The following is a 19890-nucleotide window of genomic DNA, read 5'->3' as shown; positions in this document are numbered from 1 at the left end:
CATGGGATAAAAAAAAAAAAAAAAAAAAAGAAGCCCAGCTCTGGTTCAGCTCTAATATCTGCTCGGTGGAAGTCTTTGCAAAGGTACCCCCTTCTGTATTTGCTTGCCTTCATTAATCTTCTTGCCATCTCCTTTAACTAGTCATGCAGAACCGCTCGATAGAAAGACACGTAATGGGGAAGGCCCTGTGCCTATTACCAGGTTAACATTCTGTTAAGCCCCAGTGCAACAAAGGAACAGAAACTCGCAGGAAATTTTAAGCTGCAGGGTGCAATGAAGGCAATTAAATTACAATTTCAAGTCACTTACATGTTTGCGCCCCATAAAAATAAACAGAGAGCCTTTTCTATTTAATCTGCTTTTAACTTTTAATGCACTAAGTATAATAAAAATGATGATTTTTTTTCCAAAACAAACAAACAAAAAAAAATCAATGCTAAAGAATCATTAGTAAAGCAGCTTCAATTTCATTTCATAAGTAAACAGAATCCATTTGCAGATCTTGTCAAGTGTGTCTAAAAGGAACATGATTAATTTGACACCAGAGACCCAGTTTCACAGGATTAATACAACTATAACTCGTAAATAAATAAATAAGGGTTTTTGCTTAAATCTATTAGATGATCAAAGCATCTTTTTCCTTGCCCCGTTTGAGCACACTTGGGTCTCTACAGATGGTACAGTAACCTAATAACAGAAAACCTCCAAATATCTAAGCTATAGAGCAAGTTACTAAAATTAGGCCAGTGGTACTACATCAGTATGCTCCTTCCATGACCCGCGTCACATTTGTACACTTTAATAGTATCTTTGTCAATTTCAGCAACTGCTAGCTAGTGCAAATGTGAAAACAGAAGAATTGTATCTTTCACCAAAATCTTAACCAAAGCTTCATCCAGGTATTATTTTGTTGCTTTTCTTAGGTCTTCTGCTTTTATTGCAGAAAATTGTTAGGTGATGCTTAATAATTAAGGGCTAAACAGATTCACTAGCTGTTAATTTTGCTAATGCTGAATCTCTGCAAAAACGATCACAACCACCCACAGAAGAGCTGAAAATGGCTGACTAATCTGGACATTTGACCTCTCCTTCAATTGAAGCTGCTTTATAAGTGTACAAGTTACAACACTGGCAGGCAATGGCCTTACGTCAGAAAACATCCTTAAGGGATTCTCTAATTTGCATAAATCCCAATCCATACTTTAGAACCACGTGGAACTCAGTAAGAACATATATTTAAGACATCAACAATGCAAGCCCAGAAAAGGCTAGGCTATTTCCTTATCAAAGACGAGTACGAAGATCACTAAGCCACCCTCTCAGTTTGAGGCCATTTAATAAGTCTGAGTCCAAAGTCATCAAGGTCACTAGGTACTATTACAAATCTTAATAATAATAATAAAAAAAAAACCTTTCACAAGAGGGTAATTTAAAAAGAGAAAGAAAAAAAAGAAGCCACTATATGGTACTACATTACTGCCTTAATCGAAAGATACTTCCTCTAAATTACACAATTGCGAAGAAACATAATGGAATTATGTAGTACCTATTATGCCATTTCCTTAAAATGTTCTGTTATGTATATTTCATTGAAAGGGAGAGAGCACTTTACAGTTATCAAAAGGACAAGTGTGGTACTTAAGGTTACAACCTTAAGGGTAGTTTTTGAAAGGGCATGTGCGTGCCCATAAATGCACATATCTCGCCGGGCACAAAAAATACGCGCTATTTTATAAAATACTCTTCACGTGCACATTTCTGCAGCTGTACATACATATCTTATGCGCACCACTACAGCTTCTCGTTAGGTGCAGGTGTCCGGTGAACATCGGAGGGAGAGAGAGAGAGGGGCATTTTGATTCGGGGTGAATTTTCAGGAGGCGGGTTGGGGGGTGATGTTACAGACACAGTCAGAGGTATCCATTGTAAAATTATCATTAAAGAATTTTTGACCTTATAAGTGATGAAAATTCTAACAAGAGGAGTGGATTTGTACACTGCACTGTCTGCAAGCTGCATTGTACAGATCAACTCCTTTTCCTCACTTTTAAAGTAAAACATACCTCTTCCTTGTTTTTCCTTTTTCATATTCTGGCAGAAGCCTGACCACGTACTATTCGCTTGTTTTACCCACGCGAATGTAAAGCTTATGCAAAATTGCTAATGAGCAAATACGAATTATGAAAATCCGCTTCATTAGCAATTTTCTACATAGTTTTATACTTTCAAATGTGCAAAATCATTTTTTATCCCCAAAATTTAACTATATCTTGGGGATGTTTAGCAAAGTTTTATCGCAATGAAGCTTATTATTGTGCTCACATGTGAAATACCTCACCTCACCACGAATGCGATCTGCATATTGGGGCAGATTTTCAAAGGGGTACGTGCGTAAGATACGCGCGTACCCCCCAAAAACCTGCCCCAAGTTCCCCCTGCGCGTGCCGAGCCTATGTTGAATAGGCTCGGCGGCGCGTGCAAGCCCTGGGACGTGCGTAAGTCCTGGGGCTTTACTGGGGGGGGGCGTGTCGGGCATGTCACGGCGGTGCGTCATTCGGGGGCGTGGCCGAGGCCTCCGAAACTGCTCCCGGGCCGGGGAATTGCGCGCTGGCTGCTGGCCCGGTGCGCGCAAGTTACGCCTGCCTCGGGCAGGCATAACTTGTCCAACAAAGGTAGGGGAGGTTTAGATAGAGCTGGAGGGTGGATTAGGGTAGGGGAAGGGAGGGGAAAGTGTGGGGGGGTGGAAGGAAAGTTCCCTCTGAGGCCTCTCCGATTTCGGAGCGGCCTTGGAGGGAATGGAGGCAGGCTGTGCGGCTTGGCGCGTGCAGGCTGCCGATTTTGGGCAGCCTTGCGCGTGCCAACCCAGGATTTTAAAAGATATGCGTGGCTACACGCGTATCTAATAAAATCCGGCGTACTTTTGTTCGCGCCGGTCGCGCGAACAAAAGTATGCGCGGGCACAGTTTTTTTTAAATCTACCCCAATATGCAAAAGGTCCGCTATTGTTAGAAAAATATCTTGCATTACCAGGTCACTGCTCAGTAGGTCAGTATATCAGCTCCTGGGATGAATCGATCCAGTATGTTACCTTTTTCAACATTCAAGTTTGATTTCACATCTGCATGGGGATGGGGAACAACAGAGAAGTAGACAACAAAGTTGTACTTCTCCTTTAAACCTAGTGGTATAGTAGCAAGGATGGCACTGGTGATTCCTGGGATCTGCTGCTTTAATCATTTACACGTGGCTGCCGAGTTCTCAGCACTCAGTTTCTTAAATACTGATAATTCAGAGAATAATCACCCCATCAGTGCATAATATACACCAATGTAAAACCAAAAATTATAGCTGTAGTCCGCCCAGAACAGAGATTCTGGTAATTGGGCGGAACAGAAATTAGTATAAATGAATTAAATAAATACGGAAAGAAACATGATCACTGAGATCTCTCTCTTTACATTCTGTTTTACATCGCTCCTGAGTCAGGGGTACTGTTTACAATTTCTTTTAATCCCTCTTAGCTAGTCCGACAAGTATTCAGGGATACTGAGATGCTGACCCTCAGCAAACCCCAAGCAGGCATCACACGGCAAAATATCAACTACACTTGCAATGAAAAAAGGACTCAGAAAAAGAGTCTTTTCAAATGAGAACGAGGAGGCTACCATGACAATAAAGAAAGACGAGCTAAAAATACAACTAAAAGACCCAAGATGCAAGCAAGTTGATACTAGCTTATTCAAAGTATTCCTCTTCAAAAATATGGTTAGATATCTTTTTGTTCTGCAAGCCAGGCAGCAATAGGGTTCATGACCAACCGCCCCATCAATTATAAAACCAGGGCAAATAAACAGCTGTTAAATCTCAAGCTCTTTAACCCTCTCAGGACAACAGTATAAATCTTCCTAATCTGGAACAGACTACTGGAATTCTAAACATCAGGAGAAGAATTTTGTGGACCTTTTCTACCACATCACTTGATCACAACATAAACCTCTGACACATCACGGCTCCAGCAATGCTTAGCTTCTCTCTACCTTGTAAATGTTAATTATTTTCTAAAAGCTTAGGCCTGCTGGTTAACTTCACTAGCTACGGCAATAGATATCTATATCTAGTTTTTGAATATAAAAACCTAAACATTTTAAAGCTTGCGATAAACAAATTAATGGTCCTTGACCGCAGCAGTCTGCATTACAACCTGAGTCAATTTAGAAGTTTACCATTTCCTTCAAATAAAAAAAGAAGACATAAAAATGTCTGGAGAAGCCAAGAACAACTTCATTACCATTTCACTGCAAGCTGGAAGTGTAATAACATCAGCGGAAGAGCAGTCAGTTTAAGAAATTTTTCTACTCTGTTTTCACCATGGTGTTATTACAGCTTGTAATATGTTTTCTGTGGCTTATGAAAAGACTAGATGGGGCGCACTTGTGCTACAAGAGATAAAACATGGTGAGAAAATATACTGCACAACTCAAAACCCTTATCATTCCTTCACCCTCCCTTTCTTTGTAATAATTCATTCAAAGAGGCCCTAGGAATAATTTCGTTTGATGTAAACGGGGCTACCAACATATATCACCCGGCTGATAAAAATCACAGACAAAATTTACGAAACACAACAGAATTCTCCTCTACTTTTTCCTCCTCATTTCTCAAGATACAAAAGAAGATTTAATTCAAATCCTGAACTATTTTCAGGAGGCTCTGATGCTTGTAATTTACTGCATATAAAAATGCAAGTGTTTGTACTTATACACAAACCTGGTTATAACATGCTTGGTTTAGCACTATGGAGAAAGTTTCATATTTCCGTCATGCTGCAGGCTGGTACTCAGTGGTAGGTATACATTAAGGGGTAGATTTTCAAACCCCGGTGCACGTAAACCCCGGGTCGTGTGTAAGTCCCGGGGCTTGAAAATGGGGCGGTCCGGGAGGGGCGGGGCAGGGCTAGAGGCATCTGGCACAGCGGTCATTTGCTACTGTGCGGGGGATCGCGTGCCGGCGCGCGCAACTTGCTCCTGCTCCTTGGCAGGCGCAAAAGGTAAAATATAAAAATACGGGCTAGTTAAGATAGGGACAGAGGGAGGGCAGGATAGGGGAAAGGAGGTTAGGCTAGGGGGTTGGGAAGTTCCCTCCCAGTCCGCTCCTTAATTGGAGCGGACTGGGAGGGAACTGGGGAAGGCCCCGATGTGTCGCCGCGCGTATTTACTTAACCATACCCCCTGTTGCATGCGCTGACCCGGCATTTTATAACACGCACGCGCGTGTTATAAAATTGCGCATCCACGTACGCGCGCCGGGTAGCACACTCACATGGAACGCACGCGTAAGTTTTGAAAACCTACCCTTTAATATTTTCTCCCTTTCTGTTGCTCACTTTGCATTGGTTTGATTTAAAAAGACTACTATAAGCAGTTTCCTATGTAGAGCAACTGTGTTGGCCACACAACAGAACAGGTGGAAGCTAAAAGTTTCCTAGCATCAAATTTCTGGAAATGTCAGTACATTCACAATTATAGCATGAGAAACCTAGTAGTCTTAAAATTTGGGAGAAGAAATCAAATGGACTTAGTTGTCCAATATTCATATAAACAGTTATATATAAGGTCAATGCACTAATTCACAACTGCGACATCATTAATCTCACTCGTAATATCAGATTTCAGAAATGGAGAGAGATAGGAATAACTGAGTATTAGCTTTTAAAATAATTTTTTTGAATGATCATTTTAACAAGGCTCCTTTTTAATATTATTTTTTAGTACATATTCTTTCTGGCATCCTTAACCTGCCTGCTGTGAAACCTCAACAACTCTGTACAAGATCTGCATGTTCCTTTGTATGGCAAACAAAATCAAATGAGAGATCTAAAAAGCTTATAACCAAACCATTTAACACTTTGTCTATAACAGTGAAGGAAAATCATTGAAGTTCAAAGGAACCCAAGCTACAGAGTATATCCTTGAAATGTTGCTCGTTAAATTCTTTGAACCGGTACCAACAAACTTGATCTGGACTCTATATACAGTACATATATTAGCAATGTTGTACTCTGTTCCATCTCTGGTAATAAGACGTCAAGTACTTATTTATGGTGTCTTTCATTTCCACTATATTCCTGTTCTGGATCAGACAGACATCCAAGTTTGCCATCCAGGCAGATAAACTTTCTTTCCAATCAGTCCTCAAGAAAAAGATTCTTTAAGTTTGAAATTATTTATTGTACAGGTAGATTCTACTTACAATTGTTGCATCTCAAACGTAAGCCCCAAGGCAAAGATCTTTGGTAACTGGAGACAGGGTAGCAGGAGGGAGAAGAAGGTCTCTTGAGTTGCAGGAGTTCATTTATGGTGGAGGTAGGGAGCTTGAGGGATATGAGGCTGATTTAGTCTTCAGAAGAAGGCAGTAAAAAAGAAGGTAAAAACTCGATCGTTTCAGGGAGTTTTACAGAGTGCTGCTGACTCTGAAGCCCTCATGGGCAAGACTGGGCTCTCCTCGAGAGCTGCTAAGGGAAACGCCTCCACAAACTGGGGGTAGGGGGGCAAGGTCCAATGGCAGCGAGCCTAAGAACCATGTGATGCAGGGGAAGCATGAAGGGCAGTCTCTTGAACCTATAAGGCACCTAGGAAGACAAGTTAGATTGGGGGGCATTCAAGCTCTTCCGATAGTAAGAGAAAGCGGAGGGAGGAGGGAGCTTCTCTTAAGGGCAAGGCTCCTCTTAAAGGCAAGGCTCACAGACCTTTATCAAGGGTTACAAAAAGTGTTTCAGTATCAAAAATCCTCAGAAGGGCGGGCTGCACTAAACACAGTTAAACTACAGTACATACAGATACAAACATGAACCCACTGCCAGGGGACAGAACAATTCCTCTGCATCAGTCCCCCTGAAAGGTGGAAACCATTGCAGCCAACCTACAGGCCAATACAGTAAACTGCGCGGAAGAGCCGGCGCTCTGAGACGAGCGCCTGTTCTCCTGGGCGTGCGATATTGTATTCAAATTAGGGCCCGCGCTAATAAGGAGTGAAGCAGATATGGAAAATGTTACAATGATTAAAGTTAGCGCCATTAAAAAAGTAGCTATAAAATTAGTGGCTTTTAAACATTTATTTCTATTTTGCAGAAGGTACAATCTGATCCTGCCATCCCTAAAATAAGAGCAAATCCAGCCAAGCTTAGTGCAAAATTACAAAATTATATCTGCCTTCCAATAGCGTTTTTTCCTCTTTAAAAGAGGCAGAGAACTGGCAACACAAACTCCCATTCTGTTTGCATTTTGGATAAATATACAGTTTCCAGTGCCAGCCCCTTTCATTCTCCATTAGCATAAATACTAACCTTGACTACAAAAAAGAAAAAGCAAAATTCCAAAACATTCTGCCATTTAGATAGGTTTTTACTGTCCTAACAGGAGTATTTTTTTTTGTTGTTGAGCAGGTTTCAGATGAGTGGGTGCAAAACGGGCAGACACATGGGGGGGGGGCTTGGTTACTAAAGTAAATCCGTGCGACTACTGCCCACTTCTGGACTGAATACTGCATGAACGCTTTAGCAGAGGCTCAAGGGAAACTAAGGCTGCCGACGATCAGCTAACACATCATTATCTGCAAAAGCAAAGCACAGCAAAGGGTGGCAATTCCAATTTCTAAAGATTCCACAGACCAGGGCTTCAAAGCTGTTAGATCACGAGTCAACTGTGAAAAACTGGAAAAGGACCTTGCGAAACCGGGGGACTGGGTGCCTAAAATGGCAGATGAAATTTAATGTTGACACGTGCAAAGTGATGCATATAGAGAAGAATAATGTAAACTATAGGAACATAATGCGGGTTTCCATATTAGGTGTCACCACCAAAGAAAAAGATCTTAGCGTGACTGCCGACAACACTTTGAAATCCTCAGTCCGGTGCATGATGGCCGTCAAAAACTAAACCGAAAGGTGTTATTTAGAAAGGAATGGAAAATAAAACAGACAATATCATACTGCCTCTGTAGCAATCTATGTAAACCGCACCTTAAGTGCTGTGTGCAGTTCTGGTCGCCTGATCTAAAAAAGAGATATAGCAGAACTGGAAAAGGTGCAGAGGAAGGTGACTAAAATGATAAAGTATGTGTATGCATGGCAGGGAGAGGGGGATGGAACAGCTCCACTGTCAGGAAAGACAAAATAGCTTAGGAATCTTCAGCCTGGAGAAGAGACAGCTGAGCGGAGCTATGATAGAGATCTATAACATCTTCAGTGGGGTGGAACAGGTAAACCGGGGACAGTTATTTACCCTTTCATATAGTTCTAGGACTAGGGGACACTCCATGAAGCTAATAGGTAGCACACTTAAAACAAAACAGAAAAATAAGAAGGTACACGCCAAGTGCCTAGTAGCCCCCTCTTAACAGGGGGTCGTATGCTGGACTCTGCCCTTCCCCCCTCCCATGACACACGTGGTGGTTTTTCCTCTCCTCCTACTTCTCCTCAGGTCCTGCATCCTGAGCAATGTTTCAGAGGAGGTTGGAGGTAGTCACCCCCGTACCTCTGCAGCACACTCCCTTTTTTTATTTGGAGCTCGGCATTCCTGCCCATCTTGCTTGGCTGATGGCGGTTGACACTGCTTGTGTCATTGGTAACCATGTGGCTCGAGTACTAGGAAGCAGTGTTCATAATGTTTACAATAAAACTATGGCCTTATACATCCAGTTTATTTCTTTTATCTGATTTTTATATTCTGCTTTCCAGAACTTCAAAGCAGATTACATTCAGGTACTGTAGGTATTTCCCTATGCCCAGAGGGCTCATGATCTAAGTTTGTACCTGAGGCAATGGAGGGTAAAGTGACTTGCCCAATAACACAAAGAGCAGCAGTGTCTCTATCTGTGTCATCTGTGGGGTGGGGCCGATGCATTCATAGTGGCTGCATATTTTTTAACTCGGCACACAATTAAACTGTGGAATTTGTTATCAGATGTTGTGGTGAAAACAGCACAGCTGGATTGAAAAAGGGTTCAGACAAGTTCCTGGAGTTAGTCCATAAACTATTATTAGCCATGTAGAACTGGGAAAGCTACTGCTTATCCTTGGGTTATGAGCAAGAAGTATCCTGCTGGGTTCTTGTGACGTGGCTTGGCCACTGTTGGAGACAAGATGCTGGGCCTGATGGATCTGTGGTATGACCCAGTAGGCATTTCTAGGGACCTTTGTTTTCAGTTTTTTTCCCCTGGACATTTTAATCTTATAACACAAAGAAATCAGTGGAAAATTAACTTTTCCACTGATTTTTCTCCTGTGTGTTATAATAAAGTCATTTATCCACTGATTTTTTTTTTTTTTTTTGCTATAACAATGAAATTCCCAGGGAAAATAAAATAAAAATTGAAAACGAAGGTCCCTAGGCATTTCTTAGTTTTTTTAAAAGTCGTTCTTAGGGACTGAATGTTGTTTCAGAGTCCAATGTGTTATTGAACAATTACCTGTTTATACACAGGACAAACACTGTTTAATCACAAAAAACCTCAACACAGATCGAGCATCTCATAGTACGTCCCACTGTATCCAATGAATTTTTCAGAAAGCAGTGAGCTACCTAAGTACTTGGAGAAAAGGTGGATGGATGGGCAAACTCATTAATGCCATTTCTGTGCATAGGCTCTGCCCCCTGTTGGGTGTCAGCACCACTCACATGCAGCACTGATTGGGCATTTGGTGCTATACCACAAAGGTATTAAGTGGAAGAGTTTTTTTGTTTAGCACAAAGGGCCCAATTTACTAAGCATTTTTTTCCTATAGACAGAGAAAAAAGCCCTAGTAAATCAAGCCTAAAGAGTGGGAAAATTATGGAATATTCTGCCAGGAAAGGCAGCTATGGGTACATGACTAAATCAATTCGAAAGCAAAATGGACAGGTTTTTAAGAGGAAAATGATATTAGTGCAAAGGTATAGCGATAGAGGGAGATATTTTTAGCAGCTCTGCTCACTGGCCACTAACCTTCTTCCCCCCATTTAAAAAAATTACTTTACAAAAGACATTTGTAGCTAAATATGAAGTCACAAAAAATTGGAACTTACTTGGAAAGTTTCACATACTGGCTGAATACACCCAAGAAAATGAAGGATATGATGGCAATATATTTTCTTAGCATCTTCTAGAGAGAGACATAAATAACGAGGACTACTCACTTGGGCTCTTTTCTTCTGCAAGGTCACAGGCGCAGAGGAGGTCAGAATCAATTGAAATCGGTTTCTGCTTAATCCAGAACTTGGTGCTGGTTTTCTGATTAGTAACAGGGTCTATCTCCACCTTCTCTCCAGAGATGCCTGTGAGTCAAAAGGAAGGGGGGGAGGGGAGGTCAAGGACAAAACAAGGGTGGAGGGTGCTTCAGTGATCTCATGCTAACCATGTAACACAATTTTTTTAAATCTTAAAACATTGATGAGCAAACTTCAATCTCCTGAAACATGAAGCAAACTGATCATGAATTCTTATATACAACGGGGAGCTTACGTTCTAAATTGGTTAGGAGAGTCATTTCTAAATGGTTGAATAGAGCTAAATAAAAATAATGAAAACCCTTGTTTTCAATTCACTCGTTCCCCCTCCACCCCTCAAAAAGTGGTGTATGTTTTAAACATCTGCCTTACTCCCCTCAGATAGGGACACTGTCTATAGCCTGTAAGATGGATACGTTGACCCAGGGCCCTAAATCCTCCTGTGCATGAATCTGTGTTTCTAACGTAGTAGAAAAGTAGTGTCATTTTACCTATGTTAGTTCACTGGTGCTCTGAGCTATATAACACATACTGTGGACATCTGGAAACCATGCCTTCCTTCTACCTCACTAAGAATTCCGGATAATAATGCATAAAAGAACAATAGCTATTAACAGTGAACAAAAAACGTTTAAAACTATTCTTTAAAAATGTCAGTAAGCCAGCAGAACAGTGATATTCAGCTTACAGCATTTGAAATGAAGGCAGACCTATACTGGAGTTCCATGTGAAGAAATGCGAAACCTCAACCAACTGGATAGCAAACACCATATTAAATATAAGAGTGTTAGGAAGCAACAGGAAACATGTTAAGCACTATTTGATTTAGTGGGGATATTAATATCTTTATAATTCTACACCATTTTTCAAGCTTTTTCAAGTATTAAAATTCTTCAAAGAAAAACTCGGTGGAACATTCAGCACATGTCAAGCTGGAGTGGGATAAAAACCGGGTTTATTTATTTTCAAATGTATTAACTGTTTCTCCAAGGGAAGTTATTGCATCTAATGTCATAAAACCACCTTTAATTCAAAGGCCTCTACATTTGGTCTTCAAGAACTTACAACCGGCCTAATTTACTAAGTAACAAAATGTACAAATGATAGGTCGATTTTAAAAGCATTGCTTGCGGAAAACTTACTATATATGTGTGAGAAACGCGGATTTTAACAAGCCGCAAAGTATGTGCGTATAATCCAGTACACACATCAAAAATAAGAGGGCGGAAAAAGGGCAGGGAATGGACGGAGCATGGGTATTCTTGGATGGGGCCAACGGTTATGTGCGTAACTCCGTATTTTAAAACCAGAAATTGCGGTGCCTGTTGGCTTGATATCCACATAACTTTACTGCTGCTCCAGATGAGGAGCAAGTCTGTAGATCTTGAGTTTTAGGGCTTATAGGTCAGGGAGAAGGGTCTGGGTCAACTGGGGGGCATGCAGGATGAAAAATCAGAGAGGCCTGGAAGACCTCGATATTAAATAGGCAAACTAGTGGGCTAATTGGAAAAACTGAGTTGTCCCTTGCGTAAGCATTTTTTAAAATCTGCCTATATACGGGTGTAAAAGCCGACAAAGTCCTATGGAAGACACGCACACTAGCTATGCTCTAGTAACTTCTTAAAATTAATTGTATATGTATGTGTAGTTGATGAATTTTAAAACACACATCCACGCACAATTTAAAATTCCGGTGTACCTTTGCTTGCACGTCAATACACGTGTGTATGGGTGCACGAGCGCTCGTTTTAAAATCAACCTCACTGATTTTCAGACCATGCAATAATATCTCATGAATGCTCAACTATGGACATCCTGCAAACCATAGTGGCTGGGGGCTCCTGAGGACCAAATTTAAAAAGCACTGCACTAAACCAATATTTGTGGTCATTTTATCACTTTCCCCCAATTTCTGAGTTTGTGTTAAGGGAATGAACCATCATAATCCAATGAGCTAGGTCTGCAGATTATTAGTGGAACTTCTTTGGCCATCAGTTTCTTGGAATTTCACAGCAGTATAGAAGGAAACCCAGGTTTCTCCTGTCATGACAACTCCAGGCTATGCCTTGCTGATTGCTTATATTCCAGGAATTTGCCTGTTGAAAATACTGAACAAATACTTTTATGTAGTTTTAAGAGTTGACAAGAAAAAGTAATCTACAGCATCAAAGGTAATAATTTGAGGCCATAAGCTACAGGTTAAGGTCAAAGTGACAAGACAAAATGAATCAATAAGTAATCAAATCTTTACTGTTATAGCATCAAATGGTCATTTGCAGTTTTTTCCTCAATTATTTTGATATTAAAAAATGTAAGGCGATACCTTTTCATTGTACTAACTTAATTCATTTCCTGACTAGCTTCCAGGAGTTACATTCCCTTTATTAGGTCAAAACAAAATGAGCAGATCAGAGCAAAGATGATGCTTTGATTAGCTTATTTTGATTTGATTTGATGAAGGAAGTGCTACTTCTGAAAAAGAGTCAAAAAATGCATTAGATATTACCATTTTTTGGACTAATTGTATGTTTTTTGTTGTTTGACCTTTATAGCCACTCAAGTAGACTAACATGGCAACCAAACTATTTTAGCCAAGACTGGGAAAAATGTGTTGAGCAGTCTTATTGAAGATTTACAAATAGTAACGCTACATTGTGCTTTTCTTCTTCAGCATGCCTGGGTAATAATCATTTGGTTTTAAACAGCAAGTTCTACCATAATAAAATCTTAACCTACTGCACAACCACAAAACTTAAAAAACAACAAAAAAAACCCCCCAAACACAAAACAAACCAAAAAACAGGTATGCTGTCACCTCCTTCTGACAGCTTCTGAAAAGAAGGGACAATGCCATTGATGCTACTATCCGATTACATTTGTGTAACCTGGAGGAACGGCAAATAGAGACAGGCCCAAGGTCGCGCAGAGAGCGAAGCTATGAGGATGGGGGTAGTGCGTAGCTGGCTCCAGATCACAGGGCTATCCCTCAAAAGACTTGTATACTTGCTCTGTTTCAAACTGAGGACACAGGCAGCAAAGTCACAGCCATTGAGGCCATGCTTGCCTACTAAGTAGTGTTAATTCCCTGTGCAAAAAAAAAGTAATAACCTTCAATTCCGCCCTCTCCATAATAATATGGTTTACAGCACTGCCATAAACAATTACTACAATTTCATTAAGCAGATGCAACTATTCTGTCAGACAATCCACGTGCCAATTTGGTATTTCGTGCAGGGAATACTATACTTAGGATTACAGACAGGGATCAAAGTCATCATGACTCAGGAAGTTTCAGATCCTGACAACTCCCGAAAGTCTATAAACAATACAGATACCCATGGAAAATAAGGTAGGATAACAAGTTAGCAGAGAACATGATTCTGGCACAGAGTGAATGGAAATGCAGCCTGCTGCAGTCTCTCCCCGAATTCATGCCCAACAGTTAACATTTGTTGTGCCTCCCGCTTTTCTGGCGAGGCTGCCCTATTATACTTCACTGTTTACAAACAGCACAATGGTGGTTAACCTTGATGGCCCAGCTGTTGCCCAGAGATATAATTGCTAAATCTATAATTCGAAGGGTCAATATATGCAGATTTATTTTCTCTACTTGCCACAGTTCTTTGGTAATAGACCCTAAGCAAACTCTTTGGAGTAGTGATCTGGCCCTTATGCCAAGTTGCAATTATTGTAACCCGGCAATGAAGAATTTCTATATCTGGCACAGTGCTAATTCCACGGGCATGGCTATAAAACAAACAAATAAATAAATAGAATGATACAGAAATTATTAAAAACTGTACATACTTGTGTGTGTGGCTTCATCTTACTTATACATGTAAAAACCTGTGATGATGATTGAATAGTGTGCACCATTAGTGGCTATACAATCCCAAGCAAGTTCAATAAACCACAGATTTTTTTTTTGTTGCTTTGAGTGTGCTGAAACAAGTCTCATCCTCCTGGAAAATATGAATTGGGACTTTATTTTCAAAGAAAAATTCATTCCATGGTCTTGTAGTTGCAAAAAGCTGCACAGTCAGTCAATATTCTTAATGCACCTTGTTAATTTGATAGGATTTGTCAGGTAACGCCACTGGAAAATTATATAAAACTGTTCCAGATGAACAGATGATAGTGACATGAATTAAAGTGATAGAACAATAGTGGAATATAAACCAGAAATGACACCCAAAGTGGCTGTTGATTTATTGCCATACAGAGTTTGGTTCTGGGCTTCCATGTATATTAGTGCTACAAATCTGGGTCCATTTAGCAGAGAGATGCTCATACATACATCACCAGCTCCTGCTCCAAGCCAAGGTCACTTCCCATTGCATCAATCTTACCAGCAGAGGCTACTTCACCAAGCACGGGTTCTGTAACCATCCGAGATGTAACAGACTCTCCCTTCTCTTTCATCTTTCTTTTATCATGTAAAGTACACTTTAACTTCTATTATTTTTATCTTTAAATGGCTACTGTATACCTCATCGATTATTTTCTGTATCTTGCCAAGACTTGCTTTAACTCTCATGCAGCCACAGAAGGGCTCTTTTGTCACTGCTGTCTTGTGGGAGTCCTTCCTTCAGCCTCAACTCCTCCTCCCATCCTCCCCCCCTCCCCCACCCCACCTTTGGGCTGCCTATTTGCATGGACTTGAAACCAAATCACAATCGGATAGCACACTGGTGAGGGATCAAAGCTGTTTCCATCTGCTACTGAATTTATTACATTCTGAATCATGATGAACGAGACAAAATAGCTATTTATTCTTTATTTTATCAGGGGCTGCTTTTAGCACGCTCATGCAGTTTGTAAGTCTGGTGGTGGAAAATGTTAAGATTCAGAGCACAGGACTGGAAGCTAGGATTCCCGAGGTTTGTCTAACTGCGGGACTCACTTTACCTTCTCTGCCTCAGTTCGCCCAAATGTATTTTGACTAAGACTTCTTTAGAGAAATAATGCAATAATAAAGCACATTTTGGTATGGTAATTTAAATATCCAAACAGGTACTTTCACAACATGAATATATAAATAAGGTAGAGAAAAACTCCCAGCCCCACTGACTGTTTCACACAGACATATTTTCTCAAGGAAGTGAAAGTGAACTGTAAAATATTTAAGTTAGTATTCCCAATATCTGCTTTATTCCCTTGATCTTCATTGCTCTGATTTGCCATATGGGATTAACTCCCATCCAAGGACCTTGTATGTTGATTTGGGTTTCCTGACTGCTTGCTGCTGCTTTTATTCTCTCCCTGTTTCAGAGGCTGCTGTGCAGTGCGTTCATTTTAAAATCAGCTGCCAGCACATCCACCCCAGAGGTGGCTGGCTTTGTATTTCTAAAGTAGTAATTTCAAAGCATTTTGGGATGCTCTTTCAATGCAATCCGTTATGTGGAAAAATTATTTGTATGATTAGGGTCTTGCCTAACCTACTGCACACCAGGAAAATGGTACCACCACAAAAGACTGTCTCCCTGAGGGTGGCCTGTAATCTAGAGTTTTATATCTTTTCTTAAAACATGTCTGTAACACAATGTTATTTTTAAGTCATGCTGGAAATTCCTTACAAATTTACACTATATACAAATTCTAGCATGACAATTTGTTTAAGCGCTGGGGTTGAGCACGTTTATGAAAAGAAAACCACTACAAGTTAAAATAGCATTTTTCTAAACTTTGATTTTAATGTTCTAATGTATATCCAATAGGTAAAACTTTAGCAAAAAGCAGACAGAACCATCCAAAGTAAGAAAACTAATATCACAATGAAAGAAAAGTAGTAAAGTGCAGTGTATAGACCACAATTGGAGGAGCTTTTTAAAATAATAATTAATGAATACAGAAAAACTTTCCCCAACGATATTCCAAATCTATGGAATAGCTTCCTTATCCTACAGAAACTGTTCCAGTTATTCAGATTCAAAGAAAATAAATTTACAGCAGGCCAATTTTATATGGCATTCACAAAGGAATATAAGTTGAAAGCTAACATTCTCTCTCTTTTCTGTAAAACTTGTTTACGTCTAAACTGTGTAAATTTAGTTACATCAGGAGATGTACCCAATCTCTTCCTCAAAAAGAATTTCAAGTACATAAAAAAAGCTTTAAAGTACGATGTTTATCAGCCTCAAGGGCAAAAGTAACTAACAGAGTACCAGTGGGACCTTCTCTTATAGGAGACCAGAGTAAATCCATTGAATGATCATATTCAGCTGAAGAAGTTATAACAGCTGTGCTATCTGACATAGCAACCTCCTTCTCCCTCTGTAAGAGTTAATACGTTTTGGAAATTTTAGGGACTTCAGCAGAGAATACTTTTAAAAATTCAAGATAAAATCTTTAAAGCATATCCCTAAGAGAAACAGAAGAATTATATGGAAAATTTACAAAATGCAAATTATATCTCATAATTAACCCTACTATTCATCTTATTATGCAATATCTAATTATATCTAATCATGGCTAGAGTAGAGCTCTGTAAATCAACAATTTGTTCTTTCATTGTCTCAGTTTTTTTTTTTTTTCATGATCAGAAACTTTAAGGGAACAAGCCACATACTGAAGATTTAATTTCTCAAAAGAAGACAGCAAAACTTCTCCAGGGAAGTGACCATCTAACCAAACAGTCTCTAGATTAACAGATATGATTACCACTGAAATGGAAGATGTATGCTCCAACGATCCTGGGGGCATCTCAGAACGGGAGTCTCCAGGAACAGAGCTTTCAGCAACACTGAATCCAGCACAAGCACTTAAACCTTGATCCACACCAGAACAAGAAGGCCCCACCTGTTAAATTCCGATCTCTCCCTAAAGACTGCGGAGGTCTTGTATCATGGTTGAGAGAAGTATACTGCCTCGGGGGGGGGGGGGGGGGGGGGGGGGGGGGGGGGGGGAAACAGAGGAAGCATCCTTAAGATTGCCACTCCCTGATACATTTGAACCAAAGGGGAAAAAAAGAATCTAACCTTGTCTGCAGAGTAGGGGGGAGACCTCTGCTGTAGCTTGATTCATGTGCATTACTCCATTCTTCTTCTTCCCTATTCAAACAAAAAACTGACCAGAACTGGATGTAGGGGTGTGCCGATGCTCTGCTAAGATCTTCCAGGGCACTGAAAACTGACATCAGTTACCGGGTAGAGGCAGCGTCACTTCACCTCCACTTCTGTCAGAGCTTCCCCAAAATATATTTCAGGAAGATTATTAGAAAATACAATGGGTTATATTCAATCACTGTCCGGACAGCAAAGTTAGCCAGATAAACTTATCTGGCTAACTTTGGGGGTATATTCAATAGTTCAGGCGCATTATTGAATAGAGCTGGCTATCAAAGTTAGCTGGCTAACTTCATCTGGCTAACTTTAGGACAGCTATTTACTCCTACTTGTTTGATGCCTCCCTACCAGATTCCCCCCTAACCTCTCCCCTGCTCGACCTATTGTTAATAGTGTATAGATCTCTTAACTCTACAATGTTTCTCTATTCTTTGCTTTTGATCCCCACTTCCAGTTTTTTCTCCCTGTTAATTGTAATTCTGTTTCTCAAGTTTTATTGTAAACCGATATGATGTTCTTATGAATATCAGTCTATAAAAGCCTATAAATAAATAAATAAATAAAATAATAACTTATTAGCTGGCTAGAATTTAACCGGATAAGTAGCCAAATCTTCATTTAGCCAGATAAACTCAATGTGTTTTCACAGATTATTTCCAACCTCTTTGGTTCATGTACTGAGTTTTAAAAATGCCCTGCTTTCTTTACTGGGGTTAGGGGGCAAGGTAGGGTCAAGACCCCAGCAAACAGATTACCCCATAATGCAGTGCAGCCAGTTTCATTCCAAACCTCAGAGCCCTGGTGGAGCTAAATAGAAAAGTAACAAAATATAAACAAGTCTGGCAGGTGCTCCCTGAGGATCTCCTTTCCCTTAGAATCCAATGTGGGGGAGAGAAATCCTTTACCCCATGAAAAGGTGACTTTTCAGGTATAATTATCACCAGTGCTCTGATCATGACTGACTACCAGGGCTTTCTCAACACAACTGGAACTCTTTCCTGCACAATGACAAAAAGCAGAGTCCTTTGGACACAGTGCAAAGCTATATTGAATTTGGATTAATTTCCCTGATATAGTCTCGTTTTCTTCCAATGTATTTTAGTGGAACAAAACCTATCTGGTGAAAGGTTCTTTTCCTTCAGTGAATAACAGCTGATTAGCACAGGTTATATTAATGGAAACATTAAAGTAAGTTCCACATTTATCCCACAGTGTAATTACTAATGCAAAAAGAACATAATTCATAGTGACATCACAACAAATTATATAAAAGTGCTATTAATGGCCATGTGCGGTTTTTATTCTACACCGAATCTATCTGTTATCTTTAAACTTAAGATAGCCTGGGGGCAAACTGATTTCTCCCACTAAAAGCAATTTCTATTTAACAAATTGATTCTAAGAGGGTTCAATTGTACAGAGTTAAAGAAAACCATTGATAAGAACCCTTTCTCAGCCTTGAAAACTTGCATCTTTAGACGCTGATTTTGTAGAAATGTTGCAACGGGAACATTTCTACAAAACTAATTTGTTGGTTTTCTTTAAACTACTTGGTAGTCTCCTTCTGCTTCTTGCCCTGTCCACTCACCAGTCATTTTTTTCCCTTGATAAACATATTTCAGCACTAGTGAAGCCTCAGAAAAGATCCAGCACTGTGCAGGGGCTGTCCTCAAGCAATATGCCTCTTATCGCAATCGTAGGTTTCAAAGTTTGGTAGAGTGTCTCCAGTTTGCCATGTTGGCTTTTGACCTACTGAGTTAGGGTTGGAAGTAATTTATGGCCTTCCAGGTGGGTCTAGTCTCCCTCTGCCCCTACTGGAAGCTGCTCTGTCACTCTGATACTTATGTTACTCCTAGAAGTGGGCTAATGTTGAACCTCCATTCCTGCTTATTCACACTGAATATTTTTTGCAGATTCTGGGGAAAATGTGTAGTAAGTACAAGTACTCTTAAAAGATATTGCTTCATCTAGAACATAGGGTGCATAGACAGAGAAGGAAATTGGTATTTGCCAATTTCTCGGTTTTAAAATATAAAAGTTTCTCTGACAATTTCTGAAGGAATCTAGCTGATAACAAAAATAGATTTTTCTGATACCTCTGCATGGTGTAAAATGGGGGCTTACATTATGAATTATAATACAAAGATTTACCACAAGGGCAAGTACACAGTATCTCCCTTTGCAGGTCATGGGAGTTCTAGTACTCTCTTGTATTAAAACAGACTGCAATAACATGTTATTGTCGCCAGTTATTGGAAGCTTCTAGTCTACATAATATAAAATAAGCCAATTAAAAAAAAAGTACCGGTATATATATATATAAAATGTATGTATACAAAATTACATGGCAGTCAGGGTCAGCCCTTTCATTACTACCTAACAGGGTCATTTATCAAAATGCTATAAGGTATTTTCGCATACGTTAAGGGCTTATTGCATGCGAAAAGTGCCGCTGACGCATGCGAAAACGCCTTTAACGCATGCAATAGCACTATAACGTATGGGGCGATGCAAATCCAAAAAAGAGGAGGAGCTAGGGGTGGGAGTGGGCTGGGTTTAGCGTT

General features: G+C 40.0%; 1 protein-coding gene across 3 annotated transcripts in view; it reads right to left on the bottom strand.

The window, feature by feature from the left end:
• The window catches only part of MAPKAP1 (MAPK associated protein 1), a 441680-nt gene that overhangs the window by 38382 nt on the left and 383408 nt on the right, over nucleotides 1–19890 (bottom strand). For all 3 annotated transcript variants that reach the window (XM_029611492.1, XM_029611493.1, XM_029611495.1), the window contains one exon: nucleotides 10173–10310. In XM_029611492.1, the coding sequence (XP_029467352.1) occupies nucleotides 10173–10310 (138 nt within the window). The remainder of the gene's footprint in view (nucleotides 1–10172; nucleotides 10311–19890) is intronic.

The sequence above is a fragment of the Rhinatrema bivittatum genome, chromosome 8 (assembly GCF_901001135.1).
Source record: "Rhinatrema bivittatum chromosome 8, aRhiBiv1.1, whole genome shotgun sequence".
NCBI lineage: Eukaryota > Metazoa > Chordata > Amphibia > Gymnophiona > Rhinatrematidae > Rhinatrema > Rhinatrema bivittatum.
Note: the sequence above shows the minus strand (reverse complement) of the source record. Positions and strands in the feature narration are given on the sequence as shown.